At 39.4% G+C, this 26,247-nt stretch overlaps 1 protein-coding gene across 1 annotated transcript; it reads left to right on the plus strand.

Moving 5' to 3' along the window:
* The first annotated feature begins 3,941 nt into the window (after positions 1–3,941).
* On the plus strand, positions 3,942–17,832 carry SLC38A2 (solute carrier family 38 member 2). Its single transcript, XM_019748399.2, has 16 exons — positions 3,942–4,228; positions 5,357–5,555; positions 5,834–5,915; positions 6,064–6,179; positions 8,958–9,031; positions 9,134–9,226; positions 9,362–9,443; positions 10,848–10,930; positions 11,336–11,394; positions 11,487–11,651; positions 12,047–12,126; positions 12,235–12,335; positions 12,926–13,050; positions 13,389–13,533; positions 13,644–13,741; positions 14,841–17,832. Exons 2-16 carry the CDS (start codon positions 5,440–5,442, stop codon positions 14,937–14,939), a joined length of 1,518 nt encoding a protein of 505 aa, XP_019603958.1. The 5' UTR covers positions 3,942–4,228; positions 5,357–5,439; the 3' UTR covers positions 14,940–17,832.
* Positions 17,833–26,247: the final 8,415 nt, after the last annotated feature.

A 26,247-nucleotide genomic window follows, 5' to 3' on the forward strand; every position in this document is an offset into this window, starting at 1 on the left:
TTACTCTTGCATTTATTCATTCAACAAAAATATATTGTCAGGCACTGTTCTAGGTGCTGGAGCTAACAGTAATTAAAGCAGATTAAACTCCTGCCCTTATGGAGCTTACATTCTAGTGAGAAAAACCAACAATAAACACATAAATAAATAAATATAATTCAGGTGGTGATAGGTACTATAAAGAAGAAACAGTTAATTCATCACATACTGAAAACGTATATCTTCTTTTTACAAGTGACTAAGCTGGGTGTGATTAGCCAGAATTTACTCTGAAAAGACCCTAACATAAAATCTAGTACACAGACAACACAAAAAGAAGTGCCACAAAAAGATACTTATAAAGTGATAAGTTCAAAGCAGGATGAGATCAGTTTCAAATGGAAGCATCAAATAAAGGAAAAAGGGTGCAAGTGTAGATCTAAGCTGGGCCTCAAAAGAGTTTAGATTTATAGTAATGGCAGGGAAGAGAAGGGATGAAAAACTGTCCAAGCAGTGGGACCAGATTGAATGGGAGATGGTTTGTATTAAATACGCTGAGCAATACATTTTGGCAAAAGCATAGGGTATATGAAGGGGAATATATTAGTTATCTTTGGCTGAGTAATAAACTATGGCAAAACTTCGCAGCTTAAAACAACAAACATTTATCATTACTGAGTTCTGTGGGTCAAGAATCCAGGCTGGGCTTAGCTGGGTCCTCTCCCTAAGGTATTAGCTGGAGCTACAGTCATCTCAAGGTTCAACTGGGCAAAACTTCCAAGCTTACTCATACGATTCCAGGCAGGCCCTAGGTTCTCCCTGGCTGTTGCCAGAGACATCAGTTCCTTGCTACGTGGGCTGCTCTGTAGGACAGTTCACAAGATGGCAGCTGGTTTCTCTCAAAGCAAATGAGGAAGAGAGCAAGAGTGAGCAAAAATGGAAGCCAGAGTCTTTTTGTAACCAAATCTTAGAAGTGACATGCCATCACATTTGCTTAATAAAAGAATATCACTGGGTCCAACCTATATTTAAGGAGAAGGGATTATAAGTGGGCATGAATACTAGGAGTTGGGATTCCTTGGGAGCCATCTTAGAAGCTGGCTACCACAAGGAATAATGGGGGATAAGGGTGGAAATACAGGCTAGGTCTAGATCAAAGAAAACTGTGAAAGTCAACCTGAAAACAAAACTATTTGGTTGGAAATGGAGGTTAGAGTAAAGCAAATTTAACGTGTAAGCCCACTTCCGGAAAATTGCAATGTTGGATAAATAGAATTTTGAGGATCAGCCTAGAGACCAGCTGTTTAACAAGTTTTGGGAAGGTCCACTAGACTCGTTATAGACCCCAGGAAACAAAATCACTCTATTTTATCATGTGACAATGGTCAAATAATTCTACAGAAGATAGCTATCTACCCCTTGAGAAGATAGCTATCTAATAACCTACCTTGACAACGCCTTCCTGAAAATTCAAAGTTGATAACTGTTATTTGTGATCATTTTTTGTCTTAGGATAGGTTTGCTGTCAGTAGCTTTCAAAATTCTTTGATCCCAACCCACAGTAAGAAATACATTTTACATCATAATTCAGAATATATACACATGTATACATAATCAAATTAAACTTTTACAGAACAGTACTTAGCATTACTATACATGGTATACTGATATTTTTAATTCTATGTATTAAAGGAAAAAAACTCAGAGTAATCCCCTGAGTTAATTAATCACTCTCCACCACTGGGTCCCATTCTGTAGTTTGTAAAATGCTGTTCTTCCACAACATTAGCTTAGAAATGAAGTAAAATCGTTGCACTTCTGACCAACAACATTTTGTGGTACAGTTTCCCAGAAAGCGGGTAAGGGCACTGTGTCCCATGCATTCATTCTAGCCTAAAACATAACAGCAAAAGCCCAAGCACATCAGCCTCAGTTGGAAGACGTTTGAGTTAGCAGATATGTCTCAGATTGGCCTTTGAAAACGCGAATCAAACTGGCAATAGAAAAACAGACATTTCAATACCTCCCTCTCTTTTTTGTCATTCATTGTTCAGGTTCGGATCATACAGAGGTCAGAACAAAATTACAGCCATTACCCCAACGTACACACACACACACACACACACACACACACACGCACACACACACACAAACTGAATTTTACAAGTCCTGTTAAATGTATGTCACAATATGATCCACGAAAGAATCCAAAGAACAACAGACCTAGTGCGAATGTGACTTGTCAACAACCACCAACCCTGATGGCTTCCTTAGCACCTCTGACTAGGCAGGGGACTCCCCTGGATAAAAAAGTGGTTTACGACCTTTTTTTTTTTTATCAGTTGAAATCTGATAAAAAGGAATTTTTTAGGGAGTCCTCTCTACCCACCACTAACATTACTATCCTGACAAGAAGAGTTGATTGGTGTTATTAGGGAATATATGTGGAAGGTAAGTTTTTTCAGCCCTGCCTGTTTATGTGAGATGCCAAATCTGCCTTCCTGGAGTTCACAATCTTCCTGGGGAGACAAGACTACAAACAAACTTGAACAATTTTGAGTACAAATCAACACAGATTTTAAAAAGTCCTGCACCACATGGTTTAGAAAAAAAGTACCTGCAAAAAGAGGGGTGAGAAGGAAGGTACTAAGGTGGAGGGAGGCTTTCCTGCAATTCAGTGACAAAGCCTTGAGTGATGGTGAGGGGAAGCTGGGAACTAAAGCAAGAAAGCGCATTGTTTAGGTGAGACTGGTCTGACCAGTAGAATGGGTGTGGACCATAGGAATCCTCCCTTGTCAATCATAAACTCTGGTGCAGGCCCAAGACACCCGCAACCTCACGTGCCACGGAGACAGTTGTACAGATTTCCTCAGGAAAACACTGAAAGCAAAAATTGTGATCACACCCAACCCTTTCCTCTACGCCTTGCCTAGCGTCTCCCACGTCTCCAAAAGGAAGAGAGCAGTAGGTCAAACTCCTTTGTTTATTCATTCATTCAACAAACATTAATCTCTCATAAGGGGCCTTTTGTTTCCAGCAAGGGACGGATCCTGCCTATCCGGCAGCACCAAGCATTCCACAGCGAAGGGGCCCCCTAGTTGCCTGGCTCAGCAAGACCGCATCATCACTGGAAAGGCGAGTCTCTGAGACCAGCATTCCAACCGAGGAAGCGTCTTTGTAAATACAGGAAAGAAAGGTGTGGAGGGCGAGAATTGCTCTCCAACTGGGGTAGGGCTGGTGAAAGGAAGGGAAAACTGGGGACTCCTACAACTCCTCAGAAGAGCAAGACCCCCCAAGCTGAGACCCAACCGGGGATCCCTTTTAAGGAGATTGCCTTGCTGGTCAGGATGTATATTTCCCCTTAGTAGGGTTTTCCATATTCATACATAAAGGATATCCCGAAAAGGAGCTGCCAACCCACCTCATCAGGATAGTGTTAAAGAGTGAAAGCAGGTCTAGATGGAGAAGAGAACAGAAACCGACCATGGAGACAACGTTACAGCATTAGCCCAAGTTTGAGAGAGAAAACCCCCATGTAAATCACAAAAATAACAGGCAGGAAAGGGTTGGGTGGGCAGGTTGTTTCCCCAAAAACCCTTGAGTAGAAAGCAAAGACTGCTGGTAACACGGACCGAAAGGAATTTGAAGACAACCGCGTATGTTGTTCACCAGTCCTTGCTGAAATGAATAGGCCGAGGGAAGCATGGGGGTCTTCCCACTCTGCCCAGCGGGCTGGAGAGAGCGGGGTTTGGCTTTGCTTAAGGGTGGGGGTCGGCAGCAGGCCCGGCTGGGCGTCCGAATCCGCCACGGGGGAGAGGGCGCGAGTGGGGGCGGGGGCGGGGCCTGTGGGCCCGGGCGGGTCGGGGGCGGGGCCCAGGTGGTGTTGATACACAAAGAGAAGGCACCCGGAGGCCGCGGTCCCGCCCACTGACGTGTCGTCTGGGAGGCCGCTATAACCCGCTGATTTCCGAGCTGATCCAGAGCCGCGCGACGTCGCTGTCTTGGAGCTCCGTGTCCCGCACCACTAGCAGTCCGACCACGCGTTCCCGCACATTCACTCCTTTCCCTTGAGACGGCGAATGCCAGACGATTAGGGGGGCAACTTGCCATTTCCTTTTTTTATTAAGATTGTTTTTCCTGCCTATCTTTGGGGGTCTTTTGTTATTTTCTTTATCCCGCCCGATTTTTAAGAAAAACCCACCGAAAGCGTTTGCGTGACATCCGGGATTCAGGAGCCGAGACCACCGAGGTAACCGCGCGGGCGGTATCTGTGCAAAGGGCCCGGGGGCCCGGGCGAGAGTGGGGGAGGGGCGTCCGGGAGGAGCTGCGGCGGGAAGGCAGCTGCGGGGGTCATTTCCTCCTGGGACAGGCGATTGCAGTCCGCGGGGCTCGCCTCGAACCCCGGCCCACTGGGGATTCACCGCCCTCCTCGGGGCTGGGGAGGGGCGAAACGGGGCTCGGGGGCCGCGTATCCCCCGGGAGTGGAACCGCATTCTCCCGTTAGGGGGAGGGGAGCCAGCCCGCCCCGCGGCTCCGCTGCGGCAAGTCTTGTGGCTTATTTGCATCAATAAAAAAATAAATCCAGGGGGTCTGGAATTTGGGGGCGCCGAGGCGGGTTCGGGCTTTTAGTGTAGCGGAGCTCACGATTGGGGAAGACTGGCCAGGGACGTTTGACAATCGGCGATCGATATTGCATCAGTTTCCTTTCCCGGCATAGGAGGGGCCGGCCGGGCGTAGCGCTCGCCAGCCAAGTGCGAGTGGACGAGTGTGCTCGGGGGCACGGGCGTACGCGTGTCAACAAACCCGCTGAGCTCCTGGGAACGGGCGGTCTTCCCTGCTCTGTAGAGGACTACTGTCAGCCCTTTCCGCCCCCTCGAGTCGGCTAACTGCCGCGAAGGCATTTCTCCATCTGGGGGCTTCGAGCATGAAAGGACGGGTTACGCGGCATTGCTTTTGCAAATGCTGGAAACGGGGAGATGTGTACCTGCGCGGCATGCACACCTACCCAATGCCTGGTGGGGCCGTGTACCCTGCATGCCAGTGTACGACCAAAGAGGCTGGGGGTAGAGAAAACCGAGTCCCCCGCACTCCTCTCTCAGACTTAGTATCGCCGAGAGGGTGAAATACTAGAATCTACCGAGAGGCCTCGGGGTCCGGAGAGCGCGGGCCTCCACAGACGCTGCGCGGCGGTGGGACCATCTTTGTTCTCCGCTTCTCCGCTGTCTGTACTTTTCCGCCCCTCGGCGCGCCCCCGCCCCTCGCGTTCGGCTGGTACTTTTCCACTCGCCTGTTCTGGGTGAATCAGCCGCGCTGCCGGGCGGCGTCACGTGACCAGGGCGGGCGCTGCGGTCCTGACGCGCCGCCTCTACCTTCGCAGGCAGCTGCGCGGGCCGGTGCACCAACAAGGACAAAAGGAGCCCAGTCTTACTCGAAGCATCCGATTTCCTCCCGGTGCCCAGCATGAAGAAAGCCGAAATGGGAAGGTTCAATATTTCCCCGGATGAGGACAGCAGCAGTTACAGTTCCAACAGCGACTTCAACTACTCCTACCCCACCAAGCAAGCTGCTCTGAAAAGGTGAGGGAAGTTGTATGCTGTTTTAAAAACGGCTTGTGCAGATCGGGGGTTCCGAGATTCTACTTTTGCTTTAATTTACTGTAGCATTTGGAGGGAAAGTAGTCTCTGAAGAGTATCCGTTTGTTGTATTGCAATGACAGTATCTCGTGCAAGTGGACTCCTACTTAATGCTTATGCATTTAAGTAAAGGTGTGTGACAACTAAATGACAGTTTTGTGTTAAAGCATTCCATTGTACATTTCAATCCAACTTAAAATTTCTCTTTTTTAATTTTTCAGCCATTATGCAGATGTAGACCCTGAAAACCAGAACTTTTTACTTGAATCGAATTTGGGGAAAAAGAAGTATGAAACAGACTTTGTAAGTTAAAAATAATAATTTGTGTGTCTGTGGCTTTATGGAGTAAAAGAATAGTTTTACTTTTAGATATCAAATCTAACTTGCCCAAAGCTGGTTTTCTCCATTTAATTATTGTTATATGTTTGGTTATCCTTTTCCCTCTATGTAGCATCCAGGTACTACTTCCTTTGGAATGTCAGTATTTAATCTGAGCAATGCGATTGTGGGCAGTGGAATCCTTGGGCTTTCTTATGCCATGGCTAATACTGGAATTGCTCTTTTTATGTAAGTATGTGTAAGTAGTGAGTCTGCCATGCAGGGCAGTTAATATGATGATACAACATATTTTAGCTCCAGAGATTGAATTTACAGTTGAAGTAGTTAACTTAAAAATCATTTGCTTAAAATTTAAAATATGAGAAATCAAAAAATATCTTTAGTATATAACTGTATATCAAGAAAGCCAATTAGGAAGAAATAGGACAACAATTAAAACTGATAATTAAGCCAAAAGTCTTTAAGTCAATAGGAATACTTAAAGTTGTAACAGGGTTTGGATTAAAAAAAAAAAAAAAAAAAACTATTGATTAATCCAGAGTAGTTAGAAATTTTATTCTGGCAAAATTTGAAGCCAAAAATACTAATAAGTCAGTTTGATGAATTGACAGTTTCCCAAGGACCTATGGCCCCTTACATGCATAAGGAAAACAACTAATTTAAAAAAATATACATAGGGTGTGATGGTATTTGCCTAACCTGAAATAATGTTTGTTTTAAGAAAAGTGAGTCACAAAGCAACTGAAAAGTAACCCAGGTGTGTTTTTTTTTAAATATTTATTTATTCCAGATCTGTGTGATTGCCATATGCCATAGCAAAATTAATATTTTTAATAAGCACCTGCTTTTAAATGTTGTTTTTCTTAGTTGTTTAGTTAGAATTAGTTATACCTGTGATTTCCAGAACAAATACCTATAATAGAATTTTGGACCTTTTATAAAATACTTTAGAGCAGTGGTTCTTAACCTTTGTGGGGTCACAGACCCTTGGAGAATATAATATTAATAGAAAAGTATGGACCTTATTTTCAGCAAAAAAGCACAAAGCAAAAATGCATGTAAATTTGGGCATACATTTTCAATGATGTTTATGTCATAGCTGTTAAGTTTAAGTACCTTTGTGCTCTTGGCCAGGCAGTATCTGGAAGGTAGTGTGATTTTGTTGTGCAGATGAAGAAACCACATATGCAGGTGGCATGGAATTGTCCATTTGTGACAGGTACACTTTAGTTAGCTGACTGGTGCCTTCTATTCAACTTATTTCCTTCAGCAGAATAGCATGTTCGTGAAAGAAAAGCAGACCTTTACAAAGTGCTGCTTTGTGGTCGAATTCCATGTTTAAGTTAAGCTCAACTTAGAGCATTGGAAGCTAGGATTCAGTCAGCTTGCTTCATTAGCATGAGGTTGAGACCTCTTACCAAGGCGAAGGACCAGCAATTTACATAGAAAGGACCCTAGAGTTTCAAAGTTTTTAGTGTGGAACTTGAATGGCATCATTTTTAGATATTTAAAACCCTTCCTAAGCAGGTATAAAAACTGGAGGCAGTTTTTAAGTGGGGTTATAGTGCAGAATTTACATGAGATAAAATGGCACTTCTGTCTCATAAGTGAAAGCAAAACTCTGATATGTTAGCCTTGCACTTTGGAAATTAACGAATACTTTATAGGGTCTATGTGTTTGATGATTAACCATTTTAAGAAATGGTTAAATAGTATCAAGAGTGCTAAAATGAGTTGTTAGTGCATCAGTTTTACAAAGTATATTTAAAGGTAAATGGGCCAAAAGCCATGTAGTCTAGTTGAACAACTCTAGCTAACCTTGTCAGGCAGAATCAATCTTGAGGTTGAAAGTGACCTCAAAGGTTATGAAATCCATTTATCCCCCCATTGGCATTTCAATGTAGAGAAAGGAGGACTGAATTTGTAACTGTTTTGGATTAAACCAACAACTTTGCCTAGTTAGAGGTGAGGCTAATGGTGTCACTTCCCACCTCAGATTAGACCCCATAAAACTTTTGGCATTAGAATGGCAGCTTGGGTGGCCGATTAGCTCTGTTGGTTAGAGCGGTTGCTACTAACACCAAGGTTGCCGGTTTGATCCCAGCACGGGCCACTTTGAGCTGCGCCCTCTTTAAAAAAAAAGAATGGCAGCTTGATGTCACCATCTGTGTTTAACTGACAGACATCAGTTTTGTTGCCAAACCTTATATGGTACTATATACAGTTTGCCTGTAAAATTTTTTAAAATGTAACTTCTTGAATGTAGAATTTTCTGTGAGTTTCCCTGATTTTGAATTTTGTTCCTTTTAATAAAAAGAAATTTATGATTTCTTGGCTTGCCTGGAGAGGGGGGAGAAAAATAAATGGAATGAGAGAGAACCAGTGCTCTAAAGGAAAACTTGAGGGAACATTTAGTCCCTCTTTTCATTTTTTACCCCCTGTTCCAGTGAGGAGACAGCCCTGACAGTTGGGGACTGATAGATAGCACAGGCATTATTTAACTTTGTGACCATGCTGGGCCTGTATTCCACACCCTGGGGTGCAATATAATATGTCGTCATGTTGGTTACTTCTCTGATTTATGCTATCTCAATTGCATTTCAAAAGTACCTTGTAGGCTGGGTTTGCTAGCAGGTATTACCACCATTTTACAGGTAAAGGGAACTATTAAAGTGCAAAGAAGTGGCAAGTATACAGCTAATTATTATGGTACCAGAATCAAATTTTAAGTCTCATAACTGCCATTTTAAAGTTTGGGTCAGTGTGTAAACTCCTGCTCTTACCAATACTATAGAGCCTATAACCTGAGACATGCAAGTTTTTAGTGCCTGCCAGGTAAGAGAATATGTTGACACTCTAGCCAGAAAAGTGAACAGTTCTTGGCATTCTATCTAGCACAAGAAGTATTAGGACAAATTCTATATTTAATGTTTAAGTAACCAGAAAAAAAAGTTTTTAAATAGAGCTGTGCTTGTTTTTAACCCTACACCATTTCTTTCTCATCAGAATCCTCTTGGTATTTGTATCAATATTTTCCCTGTATTCTGTTCATCTCCTTTTGAAGACTGCCAATGAAGGAGGTACGGTAGCATTCTTGAAATTTCTAAAACAATTATGCCTGTCGTGATTTTGTTCCTCTTATAAAAGACTTGCTTCATGCTTCTGTGTTCTTCAAATTATAGGGTCTTTATCATATGAACAATTGGGATATAAGGCATTTGGAATGGTTGGAAAGCTTGCAGCTTCTGGATCGATTACAATGCAGAATATTGGCGGTAAGAATTTTTTAAATGGCTATTTCGATAGACTTTTTGCTCTTTGTGTTACGTAGCACAGAGTGGTGACACGTTACTTTGGTGTCACGGTGCCACATTTTGCACTTGTAATGGTATAATTTTGTTTTCCTCCAGCTATGTCAAGCTACCTCTTCATAGTGAAATATGAGTTACCTTTGGTGATCAAGGCATTAATGAACATTGAAGATACAACTGGGTAGGTGCTAAGTAAGGTTACTCATAAGAAACGATTAAAATCTAAAATGGTTAGATAAATTTTATCAAAGGTGAATATAAAATGACTCAGTAAATTATTTTTTGTAAATCTTATTGTTGAAACTGACCAAGAAGTCCCCCATAAGCTGATTTGATCTTTTGAGGACGAAAGGCCAAAGATGGTAGCTAGTTTTATAACTCTGGATAACTAACTTTAACCTGTGTGTGAAAACAGGCTTTTTAAACTTAACTTTCCTCTGTATTGACTCTTTAAGAAGTTAAAGCTGAATAACATATACTTCAACCTACATTAGGACTGCAGCTTTGAATTGTTAAAAATCAATTCCTGTCTGATTTTTGTAAATTTGAAATTCTTAAAACTTTATTTAAAATGCATAATACTAGAAAATGCATGGCCATACTATAGAAACCTTATCCTTCTAGCAAAGTTATTCATCATGTGGACTAATAGGTTTTTATCTAAAGTAAACATGGGGGGAAATAGTTTACTTCCCCACTTACTTGCAGCTCTTTATCTCAAAATACAGAGGTGTGGTTATCTCTGTGCTTTAGAAATTTATTTTAGTAGGCCGATCTTTAGATAAAGGTTTGTGTGGGGTCTTTGTTGCTGAAGTGAGTGGAGTAGAATTCACAGTGCAATTAGAATTTGCAAATAGTAAGGTAAAAGAAGGTAGCATTGATTACTTAAAAAGGAAAAATATTGCTAGGACTCTTAGGAGACATGTTAATATTTTCTGTTAACTTCAGAAGGGATTTTTTGATGATCTTTGGAGTCAAGGTGGGTCAAGGTGTTACATACAGCACACTCTTGACAACCTGGAATAAGTCCTGGTTTGGGAGACTGGATTTTGTTGCTTTTGCCTGTGTATTTTATCTAAATGTGAAAAACTTTCCTTGTTGAAGTGTTGAATACGTACACTTGGTAACAAATGTCTGAAAGAAACTTGTTTTAAAATTTCCTTGTTTCTAGCATTAAAAATTGCAAGCTAAAGCTATGACTAAGTTGGTGTATAATTTTTCTAAAAATGCTTAATGATAAGATTACTGGCTTAACAATGCCTCTTTGTTCCCTATATTAATAGCAAGCCTTTAAGAAGTATTTTATGTTATGAATCAGCTGGCAGCCTTCCCAGAGCAAACAGTGGGACAAAAGTTATACTGTTTCATACCCCATTTCTAACCTGAGTGAATATTCATCTAGTGCACAAAGTTAGAGATTTATTCCTGTCTGTAGGCTTTTTGAATGAGCAGTACTTTCAAACCTATCTTTTTTGTGTGTATTTTTATAGTATTTCTGTAAAATGAGTCCTGTGAGAAGATCCGCATATTTTCCTGAGGATATTTGTGACCGGTTTTGACCTTGTTTTTCTTTTCTTTAATTCAGATTGTGGTATCTGAACGGTGACTATTTGGTTCTGCTGGTGTCATTGCTGCTCATTCTTCCTTTGTCATTGCTGAGAAATTTAGGTGAGCAATCTCCTCTCTAAAGAGAATTGAAATGATCCTCACCAGCTAGTTGGCTTTCTCTTAACTAGAAATTGAGAGCTAAAAAACCCTAAATGCATACCTTTGGGGGTTGCAGTATACAAACCTGTGGGTCTTTCCAAGTCCTAGCACTGTCATTACCAAGGGGCCAAAATATTCTGTTGACATTTTATAATATTTTGTACTTTGTAAGTAATAATACAGAAAGAAAGTTTTTATTATTTTAGTTATTTAGCATCTTAGTACGTAAGAATTAGAAACTTACTATTGTAGTCACAACTAAAGTCTTGCAGGCAGAATTGAGTTATTTAATAGAGAAAATAGAAAATATATTTGCCCTAGACTTATTTCATTGGACTAACATTCATCGCCCCTGTCCCCTTATAGGATATTTGGGATATACCAGTGGCCTTTCCTTGTTGTGTATGATGTTCTTTCTGATTGTGGTAGGTATAACTTTTCTATAAAGCTGGAGATTTTTTTATATAAGCTCTGTCAAAATACTCAGTTTAACAAATGCAAAATAATATATTTTCAGGTGATTTGCAAGAAATTTGAGATTGCTTGTCCTTTCGAAGCTACTTTGATAATTAATGAAACAGTAAACGGCACCTTCACACAGCCAATAACTTTTGCACCTGACATGACATTTAACACGACTGATGATTCTTGCAGACCGCATTATTTTATCTTCAACTCACAGGTAACTAAATATCATCTTCATTTTCTGAAAGGAAGATATTAAGGAAGAAAAGAGGGAAACTATGTACTGGAAATTTGAAAAATCACTCCCAAGGTAAAGGGAGGAGGGGTAAAAGCTGCTCTTTAGAAAACATCATTAGGTTATTAAGGACTGAAAAGAAAGCATTGGTTTGTGTCTTAAAATAGATTCAGAAATGAAATAATCATAGGATGTTAATAAATTAACACATTCAAAAGTTAGGATGTTAATGAGTAAACAAAGTAGAAGATTGGAAGGTAATGACATAAGGGAAGCTAATTATTTTAGGCTTTGATTTTAAGATTAGTTGATATAAAATACAAGTTACATGAATTTGTTACATTAGGATATTGAGTAAGTTTTTACATTTTTTACAGACCGTCTATGCTGTGCCGATTCTGACCTTTTCATTTGTCTGTCATCCTGCTATTCTTCCCATCTACGAAGAACTGAAAGGGTGAGTTCTTAACCTATTTCCACATAAATTTATTGGAAAAATGTTATTCAATTACTGCTATAGCTATTGCTAAAATATATTTTTATATTTTCCTTTGAATTTACATAGCCGCAGCCGTAGAAGAATGATGAACGTGTCCAAGATTTCATTTTTTGCTATGTTTCTCATGTACCTGCTTGCTGCCCTCTTTGGATACCTGACATTTTATGGTAAATAATGTCTGGTTTACCAAAAAAAGAAAGAAATCACTTTGTAAAATAAAATTGATACTTTGATAAGTATAGTTCTAGCACTAAAAAAAGTCAACCTGTTTTGGTATATTTCATTTGTGATGAGAAATTGGAAATTGAATTTAGAGCTTAGAATTTCCTATAGTATATTTAATCAGTAATTACTAGAGCCCAGGTTCAAAAGTTTACCGTTAATCATTTGATGCCATTTTTGTATGATGTGCTTGCATCTAAGTTCATCTCACCTATCTCCTTTCCCATTGCCTTCAAATTATACGACACACACAAACTAAGCCAAACCATGGGATTTAGCTATTTAGCTCCTGTTGTTTTTAATGGGGGTCATGTGGCTAAATCTCTGCTTGGTATTTAGAAAAATTTTCCTTCAATGTTATTTTAATTGCATTAGCCCTAATTCCAATTAATCTTATTAGCCTCTTAGTTTATAGTCATTTTGTGAGTAGCTAGTAACTTAGGTGCAAATTTTGCCACAAGTTAGATTTTCTACCTAATCTCCAGAGAAAACAGCATATTTGAAGTTTTTGTTTTGTTTTGGTCTTTGCCCACAGAACACGTTGAGTCTGAATTGCTTCATACCTACGCCAGTGTCTTGGGAGCTGATATTCTTCTTCTCATTGTCCGTTTGGCTGTGTTGATGGCTGTCACCCTAACAGTACCAGTCGTTATTTTCCCGGTAATCACTTGTTCTCTTTTCAGTAGGAATGAGTTTAAACGTGAAGATTAGTGAGATTTTCCTCTTCTGGGAGAAGGGTAACACCACTAGGGTGGTAGAGTTGATGGTGGTTTTGAAGGGACTGTATTTTGCAGATTTTCAAAACATCCTAGGGCATTTTTTCCATAATTGAAGATATTAAATGATCTAACAGTGTTCAGATGTTTAGAAACCAGCAGTAGAGGAGGGCGGCACAAGTTTATTATTTAAATAGCTACTTATTTTAGATACATTTCCTAATTTTTTTAAAATCAATTAAAGCTGGAATTTTAATTTGCTTGTCTATTTATTTATTGCAGATCCGGGGTTCTATAACTCACCTGTTTTGCCAAGCAAAAGATTTCAGTTGGTGGCGTCATACTCTCATTACAGTGTCCATCTTGGCATTTACCAATTTGCTTGTCATCTTTGTCCCAACTATTAGAGATATCTTTGGTTTCATTGGTAAGTTTTAGAAATTATCAGGGTTCACTCAAATATCAGGAATTTTAAGGTTTAAAAATGAATGACAAGTGATTTATTGAATTCTTAAGAAGGCGAATGTTCTTTTACAGGTGCATCTGCAGCTGCTATGTTGATTTTTATTCTTCCATCGGCCTTCTATATCAAGTTAGTTAAGAAAGAATCTATGAAATCTATACAGAAGATTGGGGTGAGTAAGAGATGATGACTGACAAGAAACACTAATAATCTTCCAATACTAGAAATGTCCTCAACTGATTTTAAGTTTAGTACCTTAGCTATCATTTGTTGTAGTTTCACTTTTAAGTTTTTATTTAATTTCTATCACCGTGCTTCACAGTTGAAAGACGGGGGAGAGGAGGTAAAAGATAATAAAAGACAGTTTGCCATCTAATACATGCTTAAGTTAATCGTAAGAAAGGTAATATCTAATACAGAGATAGAATGTAAAGTATGAAAATACTGGCTTAGCTTTTAACATTTGTTTAACCAGTATTTTTTGGACTGCCTACTGTATGACAAGCACTTAAATGGACGTTGATTATATAAAAGAGAAAAAGATGGGCTATTTAGTCTAACAAAACAAACCATCTTCAACGCAGAGCTTGGGGCGGGGGTGGGGGCGGCAATTAGTACACTTTAAAATACTGTTATGTACTTGCAAGTGTAACAACAACTAATTTTACATAGGGTATGATACAGTAAGCACAAACGATCCTGGTGGTGATATTTAGGGAAAACATTACTTTTCAGTCCTTACTCTCCACTAACATTCTGATCTGATTAAAGTACAAAAAATGTTTGTAAACCAACAACTGTCATCTTGTTTTACTTAAAGTATGTAGGATCAGTAATTGAAGGGTAGGATTTAGGAGTAAACTTACTCCTGTCTCTTAGAAAGACCTCTGGCTTTGTTTGATGCAGGATGCATTTTAGGATGACTTGGGTTTGATTTTATGACTTAAATTTTTGCTGAAAAAAAATGCAAAAAACCCAGTCCAGTTCTACTTTATGAGTTAGTACCTTTCGCAAAGAAAATGATTTACCTTTTCATTTGAGAGAAAGAAATGAGAGTGACATTTTGGAAGGTTTCAAAGATAGTTATTTTGTACTATACATGACCCCTTGGTTATTTAAGACCATTTAAATATCTTTAGCAACGTAAAACTAGCTCTATAGAATATTATTGACATAATTTTAGTAATTATAAGCCCATTTTTAAAAGTAGAAAGATGAATGTTAAACATTTTGTTGCTTGCTGATCAGTTTTCTCTGTGTTCTCATTGCAGGCTATGTTCTTCCTGCTAAGTGGCATAGTGGTGATGACCGGAAGCATGGCCTTGATTATTCTGGATTGGGTACACAATGCCTCGGGAGGTGGCCATTAACTGGGCACCACTAAAACTTCAGTAGTCCATTTGATGCCAGTGTTGAGTCAACTCTCAACTACTATGAAATTTCACCTAATGTTTTTAGTTTCACTTCCTTTTGAAGTGCAGATTCCTCGCTGGTTCTTCTGAGTGCAGAATATGTGAACTCTTTTTTTGGTTTGTTTTTTGTTTTTTTAAAAGAAACTATTCTGTATGATAGAAATGGACATTAACAACAAAACCACGAGTCTCGGGTTAACGGAAGTGACAATTTTATTCCATTCCAGAGAATGGACGAACTCTTTTATCAAGCCACATGTTTGGCTGTGTCATTGTTTAACTTGGATATTTTATGATTTTACTTGAATGTGCCTAATGGAACCATTTGATGTGAGAAACAATTCTTAATTTACAGCAAAGTATTCAAATAAGCATTGAGAAAAACACTATTATTTTTTTTGTACCAAAAATATTTAAAGACCTCAGAAGCACTATTTTACTTTTTAAAAATTGCTTTTTTTGGACATTGTCCAAAAATAGTTGTCAATAAATTCCACAAAACAATTTTCATTGGTGTTTTGAAAACAAATATTAGTATTATGAAATGAATTGCCTTTTTATAGGCATAATAAGCCAAACACTTTTTTTACCCAAAATGATTTTTAAACAAGATGATGTAATGAAAAATTGTACCATGAATAGGAGCATAGTGTTTTCCATTCAAACTTCATCATTTAAGGATGATTGATTATTATTGCTATACCAAATCAGATGAACTCTGTTCATCATTTTCTTTATCCCCAAATAATTTAGTTCACTCAAACTGAGATATTTATGGTTTTAATCTATTAGAATGGACGATAATGCAGATATTTCTATGGAAAAGTAAAATAACTAATTTTGAGGTACCAAATAGTGCAATTGGGTAAAACAGGGTTTATTCAGTTGCATCTGTCTCCAGAGTTGTACTGACAGCTCTGGTTTTTTTGGGCCAGCCCTTTTTTGACATTGCTTCCAGCAGTGGAAAATGGGCATTTGATGGCTATAGGCCAAAACTGTTCTATCCAGAGTACAACTTTTCAAAATGCTCGCCTGCTACTGGAAGTGTGAATGACTTGATAATGTATGGCTTAGTCGTGTTCATGTCTACAGTAGAGGTCTAATCCACAGGTTACACCGATATTTGGTACAATATGAGTTCTCTTCATATAGGCCACAGGGTTTCTCATGCAAAACTCCTTTGCACGGGATTGTCATCTCAGTCTTGTACAACACAGAATTATTTGTTTACATCTCCAACTAATGGTTAGCTAGGGAAAACAATACAACCTGAGTGTAAGTAGTTGGTCCAACTGCATGTTCACCCTTCCATTTCAATTCCAGTAGAACTGAAAAAATTTGGCTTTAAGAACACATTTATTGTACGTTATGGTGTATGGTGAATATATTATTAAATAATGTGGTACTTTGCTCATCAGGCATAATGTCTAAAATCTAACATACATAATTCCATTAGTGGTTGGGGGAAGCAAATAATAGAATCATCAATTGGTCATCTGGCTCTAAGGTTTTCTTTTAAACTAAACATTTTTAGTTTTAGGCCAGGGCCAGAAATGTGGCAGACAGGTTTTTGTTAACGCATTCTTGTATTATATGTGACTAGATTATAGACAAGATATGTCTAATTAAAGACCCTTGTGGAACTGGAAGACTTCTTGTAGTGCTACGTTGGGTGAAACCAATGGTCCATTTTTGTTTGTTTCTACGAAAATAATTGGGGACCATCTAGAAAGGCAGTGAGAAGGTGGATTCTACAGCACTGCTTTCATTTAATTGGGCTTTTGGCACTCCCTCGAAATCCAGAACCTCACCTCTAGTTCAGACCAAGACTTGGCACTTCTGCTTGAGTTCCTGAAAGAATTGCTGATTTTGTACCTGAGGCCTGTTAGGGAATACCAAGTGAAGAGCAGTTTTCTACCGTTTACATCCTTTCATGTGGGAGGAAATACCGAGTCAACCAGGAAGGAATGGAAAAAAATCCTTACAGCAAGTCAATGCGGGGAGTCTCATCCAGTCCTCTTCCAGCTGTTTGAGGTTCAAAATCAGCTGCCTAGGGTCAATTCCATTGCATGATTTTCTTGGAGCTAGATTGTCTGCCTTGAGGTTCCTAAACAGTGACTTCCCGTTAATGAGCAGTCTTCAGTATTAAAACCACTGTCTGGTCACCTCATTTTGCATTACTGTCTTCCGTGGATGTTTCAGTTATAACTGTAATGTTATTTATAGAACAGCATTAATCCATTAAAGCTAACCTATTTTTCAATATTTATGATAATCTATGTACATACATTGTCTGTCCATACGTATTTGTAAATAGGTTGTATATAGTTCCATAGATCAGGTTTGGGTCTTGGATTTGAGTGTACATATTCCTGTAAGTTTCTCAACTGCGTTTTGATGAATTCACACAGTATATATATAAGAATTGTCCCCAAAGTACCTGTACTGAGATTTCAATATAAACAAATTGACAAATTGTAAAACACTAAAAATTTTTAACTGTTTAAATTGTATTTGCAATACAGACTAAACTGGCTGAGCATTACATTTTTTTCACGAAAACTTGGTACAAGTTAAGATCTCTTAAATTTTAAATAAGGTCTAAATTTTCAAAATGCAGTAGTTAACAAAATGTGACCTAATGAAATGAAATCAAATGTGATCTGGTGTAACGAAAGACCTTTCAGAACCTGGGTGTGTTAACTTCCTGTATATAATGTAAAAATCCCCACTGTACTGTTATAGGCCAACAATTCCAGTATGATTTGTTGGCAAAGAGTGCTACACCGTTTCAATGAAACAATGTATGTTTGTTTTAACTGAACTAAAATAAATACATGCTTAATCCTGAGTAGCAGTGTTTTCTTTGAGGTAATTGGACCAGTGGTGTCTGATGTATTTTGTAAGTACAGCACCTAGTATCCCGGTCCATACACTGTTAGTGATGATATAATGAAAACTGTCAGGGAAAAATTGGTTCTGCTATTAAGTACCTAAAGATAAGTTTACAAAGTGTGAGGAGGAATGAAAAAAACTGCTAAAAGTCAACTCAAGGACCCTGGCGTCGACCTATCAGGTCATTAGTGCCTCAGAATCACCTGGGGAACTTTTCTAAAATGCAGCTTTCTGGGTCATGTGCCTACAATAGTCCGATTCCATAGGTCTGTAGGGCAGCCCAGAATTTTTCTTCCCCAGAAAGCTACCAGTGTGATTCTTAGGCACCATTAATATTAAGGGGTGCTGAAACAGGCCTAGGAAGAAGTCATGGGTTCCACCATAGTGAAGTCACTGCAAAGGAGAAGACAAGCTGAAGAGGAATTTCACAGGCAAGCGGATGAGACAAGAGTTCAGGTATGGCCTACTGACAGCATTAAGAGCTTGGGGCTCCTAAAGTGAGGCGCATACAAAGCTAAAACAAAAAGGGAGATACCACAGAATAGCCAGTGTGCTTGGGATTGGTTCCAAAGGCAAGGTAATGTTTCTGCAAGAAACATCCTGTTACCAACGAAGATCAAGTGAGAAAGAACTGTGAGTACCATGTTTCCTCGAAAATAAGACAGCTGTAATACGTCTTTTGGAGCAAAAATTAACGTAAGACCCAGTATTATTTTACTATAAGACTGGGTCTTATGTTAATTTTTGCTCCAAAAGAGTCATTAGAGCTGATTGTCCGGCTAGGTCTTATTTTTGGGGAAATACGGTAGAAAGTGCAGCATAATTTGCAACAAATCTGAATTGAACAAAAGACTACTGGTAGAGTTTTCAGTTACCTGAGAAGCTGTACTTGAACACCTACCAAGTGCAACTAACCATGTCCAGGGGAAACAGGGTAGGGTTATGTATCAGGTGGGTTTTAACAGAATCTGTACACTTTCACTTTAAACCTTAAAAAAAAAAAAAAAAAAAGACTGAAATGAACCAGAAAGCCAACTTACTAATCTAACATTAGAAATAAATTTAGTGGGTATGTCCACTCACGAGATAAAAATGCAGTTCTATAACCATGCAGCCAGCTATGCCCTATAGGTATTTCCAGTAAGCCTGAGGAATATTCTAGGACTGTTTATCAAAAGCAGAGCTGTTTGTCTTGACTTGAAAATACTCTCACCTGGAGAATTAGCTTAGTTATGTTTCTGGGAACAAAGTAAAAATCCATTTAAATTAAGCAAAAAGTTAATTTTTTTTCAGAGGGAGAGAACCTTTAAAAAGGAGATTGGAGTACCTCAGAGAATGAGAAGATAAACAGGCTTTCAAAAAGCAAAACACTAGATTTGTTCTAGAGACCTCCATGACAGAAATCTGTGAGACTTCACTAAAGAGCTCTGCAATTAGATTCTGAGCAATTTTTTCAGCCAACTTCTCAAGCTAAACATTGACTAATAATGGGTCTGATCTCTAATATAGCCAGGTGGACAGGGTGACACAGCACAAACATGGCTGCCAGGACATGGCACTCCAGTGGTTGGGAGAATAGTTCTCAGAGGAGTGAAGTGGTCATGGAATGGAAATTAGGTCACCAACTGTTGTAGTTTGAGCACTGTACGTCTGCATCCTGGAAACCTCTCAGTCCAGGCAAACGGGTGGTTGGTCACCCTAGTTAGGAAGGCGTGCAAAAAGTTGCCTAATAAAACAGCCTAGAGATACAGATAAACTCATTTTCTTTGGATTTCCTTTTTCTAGAATTCCAGGTAGAGCACCAGTCTTCTTTTATGACTTTGTCCCATCTCAACAGATGATAGTTTCCTCAAATCACATTTTTTCCCGTTTTCCCACACCAGAGTTGTAAGCTTCATAAGAACAGATACCTATCTGCCTTCTCATTAATTTATCTCCAACATGCATAACAGTCTCTAGCAAATAGTACATAAATCCTCAATGTAATTTTGAATGAATAAATATGCCCTTTGTTTTCTATAGCATGTTGAAATAAGGCTTAAACTTTTAAGCAAGAATTTACAGCAAGTATGATGAAATTAAACACTGACTTAAAAAATATGGTTTATTTCTCTAGAGGCCTGCAACCGAAAGGGTTTCTTGCCTAGCCTATGATCTGCCTCCAGGTGGCAGAAGCTACCTTTAACCTCTACACAAAGTGGTTTTTGTGGTGTTGAAATCCTTTGTCAAATCCTAGCCAGATTTGGTTGTCCTCCTCATATTGTGAGGGGGAAAAAACCAGCGCAGCAAGTCTGGTTGCTTACTACTTCTGTCTTCAAGGGAACCATGAATGACCCTTGGCCAACTCCTGGGAATGTGGCCCTCAGAATGTTTTTTATGTTAGTGATTGATGAGTTTGTTATATACACATGAAGCAATGCACCATGTTATACCGGTTTTTGAGCTTGCTTTACACAAGCACCAAGGTTAATGACGTGTACCTGGTTTCATTGTTGGGGTCCTTGGTTTTGGTTGCCAAGGCTGGTTGCAAAGCAGAATATGCCTACATAACCAACTGCCCCTAAAAGCCTTGGACCTTAAGACTCATTTGGGATTCCACACATATCCCTGTAGTTCACTGCTAGAAAAAGCACTTCTCTGTGGCCTCAGACAAGGAAGCTCTCGGAAGCCTGTTCTGGACCTCTCTGAACTCTACCGTTGCATATCTTCTTCCTGTTGCTTTTGCGCTGTATCCTTTGCTGTGATAAATCTTAGGAGTGAGTATTACCTACAGTTGAATCTTGAGAGTCCTTCTGGTGAATCACCAAATGAAACATGTGTGTATGGTTTCTGTTTTTCTTTACACTATCAGTTTGTAAACTTCAGTATCTCTTGCTTTCTTCAGGAAGAATCTATTCACGAATAAATCCCTAACACATGATTGAGCAAGTTTTACTAAATATTGTCTGGGGTGTGGCATGTTGGGAGGGTTAGATAGCAAAGAAAAAATTTTATATTGCACATACCACTGTGTTCAAGTTCACAAAAACCCATTTGACATATTTCTTCTCCCAAGTCCCTTGGCTGTGCTGTGAACTAAAGATCTCTCTGTCCACCATTCCTCCCACATCATACACAGCCTGTTCCCTACTCTCATGAGTAGTTCAACTCTGTCCTCAAATCTGCCTATCTTTCAAGTCATCAGGACTCACTTTCCTGAGATGGCAGTTTATTGGTTATATATATTTTTATTTCATTCTCCTTTTGAAGACCTCACTTCTGCTCCCGACTCCCCTTCCTAAAGGACTTATTGCAGTATTCTTTCTAACCACTGACAGTATTTTCCCTGAAAGGAGTTCTGGTGAATTCAACTTTTTCATCTGATTATATTAAAAACATCCGATGTTGAGCCCAATCTATAAAGAAGATAAAAACAGAGCTGTGCTGGTTGAAACGTCAGGGGTGAGGTCCAGCACCTAAGAGTTCATCCTCCCAACCTTTCACCAGCTTCGTCCCTCAACAGTGGCCCGTGACGTGCTACCTTAACCTAGGACCCCACACAACGTGGTTTGAAAACCATGGCTCTAGATTCTTTCAGGGAATCAAGACCCCAAGATAACAACAATCCTGCCAGCCTGAAGCTCAGCTACTGAGTCCCCGTTTTCTGATAACAGCCTCTTCTTCTCCTTATCGACAGAATAGTGGCCTTAGCCTCCTGTCTATAGCCCAAGCACCTTTATATCGGTACAAGCCAATAGCCTCAAGATTGACACTCAGTTCACATAGAGGTCAAGTCTCCTTGACTGTGAATATATTGCTGAAGAGATACTCAAGTTCTTCCTGGGATCTCTAAGGTGGACTAGGTGAAGAAATCACAGTGGAAAATGGACACTGATGTCGAAAAATTCATTACCTGTCTCCTACTCAACAATGATGTCGTTGCTGAGAATTGCCTTAGGCTTGCTGAAAGAAACTGTGGTCTTTATAAATAGGCAGGGGAAGAAACCTTAAAAAATAGGTATATTAATCTTTGATTAGATCTAGTTCTGGAGGTCTTTAATTATAAAAGGACAAGTGATCATAAATCAATCCTCTGAATCATCTGTCTCGCAGGGACTTGGGGAATTATTCCTATGTTCTAAATGTATAACTTTAAACTTCCAAAGTTGTACACATTCATACTGAAAACGTGGCAAAATCACACATCAGTATAATTTTTTTAAAATGAGGTATCTGGTCAACAGACAATAAAAGGAACCAAATATATTGAAGATGACTATTTTAAGGATGCAATTCCAGCAACCATTTCTTTTTCTTGAGGGGAAAAGTACCCTTTAAGTTTTGATAAATGATGGTTTTTCTTCCAGTATCTCCAATCTACTAGTAGTCCATCATGGAATGATGTTATGTTCCAAGCTAAAAATAAGCTATATTTCTTTTTTATTTCCTTTTGTTTTCTTTGTATTTCCCCTTGAAAGTGACTGAAAGTCTCAAGAGATGTGGAACTCATGGTTCACAACCCTTCTGCTCCAGATAGAGGGACCATATTTTTAAACTGATCCCTAAATAGAAAGATCCAAAGAAGGAAATATGTGGAATATGAAAATCTCTTCTTAAAATGCATCAGAGCCTCATAAATTTGAAAACATTTTTCTCTCATAAACTGCTCCAAAAAGACACGTTTAGTACTTACCCCCTGTATTGGAGGCAATTAAGCAAGCAGGAGAACATTCCTTCCTGCTTGTAAGGGAGAGACTAGTGAATTGCATTTTAAACAAGCCCTCTTTCTTCTTAAAACACACACACACACACACACACACACGCACACACTAATACATTTAAAAGGCTATCACAGGTTTTACTACAATACTTACTGAAGAAGAGTTAATAATCAACAGTACCAGTAATTGCTCCACACTAGTTGTCGTTATGTCACACTGTTTACGGAAAGGTCTCCTGGTCTGAGGGAAAAAGCATGACCTTGTAATTGTGCAGAGAAAGGTTCAAGTTCTGACTTGCCATTATGGTCACGCGCCACTTAACAGAGAGATCTGTTCTGAGAGATGCATTGTTAGGCAATTTTGTCATCACAGAGTTCACTTACACAAACCTAGGTGGTCTAGCCTTCTACACAATTAGGCTACATGGTATAGCCTATTGCTCTGTAGGGGAGGAAAAATAATTTTTTTCTACCCTTCTGGGTTCTTGGCTGAGATATACCTGTAATAAAAGACAGATTAACAGGAGAAAAACAAACAAAAGTTTAATAACATGTATATCTCCTGTATACATGGGAGAGACCGAGGAAAACTGAGTAACTCGACAAAATGACTGAAGCCACCACCGTAAATACCATCTTCATTAAAAACAAAAGAAGATGTTGGGGTGGGGGTAGTTCATTCTGGAAGGTTACCAGGAAAAGCCCATTAAACAAGGATAAGGTTGTTAGGCAGACTTAAGTTGTCTTCTACATAGATAAGAATTTCTAGGGATAAAGTTATCCCCCACTTCCCGGTACAGCTAGGGAGACACCTTACAAATGTAAAGGTCTTTCACAAAGTGTAACTTCTGCTCGTTCTTAGATCTTCTTCCATGTCTCCATGCCTTAAAATTAACCAGCCTAAAATAATCCTTATGCCAAATAGACATATTTTGTGGGTGACAAATTCTGTGCCCCTATCGCTCCTAGAACACAAACTCATATAGCATGTTACTGTACTGAATACTGTAGGCAATGGTATTTGTATAATGTGTGGTGCTAAGACAGCTATGACATCACTCAGTGATGGCTATGACATTAGTCAGTGACGGTTAAGACATGAGTCAGTGATAGAAAAATTTCAGCTCCATCACAATTTTATGGGACCACCATCATATATGTGGTCCATTGTTGGCTGAAATGTTATGTGTCGCGTGACTGTATTAGCTGTGTCGTCTCCAGTAAGTTCCTTAACCTGCCCATGCCTCAGTTGGCTCACTTTGTAATAAAGTTTAACGTAACACATCATTTACTGCTTCTCACCACATGCCAGTTACTGTGCTGAGGGTTATCACTACAGTCCCCTGAGGCAAGTGCCTTTCTTGTTTTGTTGTTTTTTTAATTTGAATTTTACTGAAGAAGAAACTGAGGCTTATAGGTTAATCCTCAACCTTAAAAGATTAAGTAACTTGCCTAGAAAGTGGTGAAGTTGAGTCTCGATCCCATGCTATCAATTAATTTACTTCCAAAGTAAGAATGAACATTAAATGTCCATTTTTAGGGTTGTTTTGGAAGTTAAGTAAAGTAATCCAGAAAGTGCCTTTCACTGTGTATATCACACGATGAATATTATACAGTATTGAAAATTAATGAACTATAGTTCATTTTAGTAATAAAAACTTGAATGAAAAAAGCAAGTCTCAGAATATCACATACAATAAGCTTATATCCTTTTTATAAAGTTTAAAACAACTAAAACGAACACACAATGGGATTTATAGATGATGTAATACAGAATTGTACACCTGAAATCTATGTAATTTTACTAACAATTGTCACCCCAATAAATTTAATTAAAAAAAATAAAATAAATAAACAAAACAAAACAAAACAAAAAAAACCAACTAAAACGAAACAATATTTTGATTAGCACCATTATATATTTGATACAACAATTAAAAAGCAGCAAGGGAATGATATACACGACGTTCAAGACAGTGGTTATTTCTGGAGGGGGAAAAAGGGCGTGATAGGGAGAACGCATCGGCAGACGGAAGTTACTGTCAGTGTTCTGTTCTCTGATGTTCCCTGGCGAGATGGGAAAACTGATAGACAAAAGACGGTCTATATAGACCCATGGTGACTGTGACTGATTAATCCTATTATGCACATCTGAGGTCTCGTCTCAACATGAAACTGCCAATTTTCTATCAATTTTCACCCACAAAACTGGAAATTTAATGTTTTGGACTAATGTGTAATCAATAAATATTTTTTTTTCTATTTATCCTTTCTGTAGATTGCTTGATATGATGAGATGCCTACATAATCCCACAATATCTTGAACTTGTTAGCAACCCTCCCACCCAGGCTGTGAGGAAGACAGGTGCCTCCATCCCAATACCAATTATTGGACTCTATCCCGAGCTCTATCTAAGTAACAGGTTCAGTAAGGATGATGAATAATTGTTGAATTAATGATCACTCAACATCTCAATGTAGTTCGATGGGAAAAGAAACAGTACACTGGGTGCAGAATAGGTACAGAAGACTGGGCACAGAAAAGCATAGCAGAAAAGATCTCAGGGTCCAAATGGCTGGTTCCTTCCTGCCCTGCCTCTTGTAATAAGGGGACATGTATTGCTGCTTTGAGATTTCCTCTGTGATGTCGGAGACTTGGCAGGTTCTCCGAGATCCCAGTTCTGGAACCCGTGTCCCATGCTGGCATCCACTTTCTGCCTTTTGATGCAGCCTGGCTCATGGTCTCCATCTCTGGCCTTTCCACGATTCTCTGACAGAAGCTTCCTTAAGACTATCAGGCTTGGCTTTCAGTCCCTATTTCTGGCATCTGCGCTAAATCCCTTGACTAACAGGGCCCTTTCTATAGCCGTTGGCTTGCAACACTTCTCAAATAGTTTCAAGCCGCTGGCATTTCTGGAATCCACCTTGGACTCCAGCTTTGCCCATCTCCAATTCATTCCTTGCATTGCAATCAGGCTGATTTTTCCACAGAACAAATGCGATTGTGTCAATTCTCTTTTTAAAACCCTACGGTGCCTTCTTATCTCTATCAGCATGACGTCTCAAATCTTCATGGCCCTTCACAATCAGAGCTTTTTCTATCTCCCCAGTTTTGTATCACAGTACATCTCCTACTCTTCGTTCCATACCCCAACCACGAAGACTTATTCCCAGAACCCACCACACTCTTACACCTCAATGCCTTTGTTTCTGCTTTGTCCTCTGCCTGTAACACTGTTTACTACTCTTCTGCTGGATAATCCCCATTTTTTCATCAAGACTCAGATCCAGCCCCACCTCCTGCATTGTATCTTGTATGCTCTCTGAGCCCCTGTCTGACTTCCTGAAGACTGTCTCACTGTCCACCTGGCCCACTAGACTGAAGTTCCCTGAGGGTAGAGACTGTGTGCTCTTTGTCCCTGCACCCCAACATCGACAGCGTTTGGAATGAGTGCTACATTGTGGCATGCTGAGTCACTCCATGGAATCCATCACAGCCCCATTCCAGACCAAGCCCTCCACTGGGTCTCGGCCTAAACCTTAGCAATGCTTTCAGCTTCCAAAGGACTCTGTGTGTGTCAGACCCTGAGTTAATCATCAAGCATTCAGTGACAGAGAAAGCTTTCCCTTCTTTTAAGAAGTCCACAATCAAGGCAAGGGAACAGACCGACA

Source organism: Rhinolophus sinicus, linkage group LG02, assembly GCF_036562045.2.
Source record: "Rhinolophus sinicus isolate RSC01 linkage group LG02, ASM3656204v1, whole genome shotgun sequence".
NCBI lineage: Eukaryota > Metazoa > Chordata > Mammalia > Chiroptera > Rhinolophidae > Rhinolophus > Rhinolophus sinicus.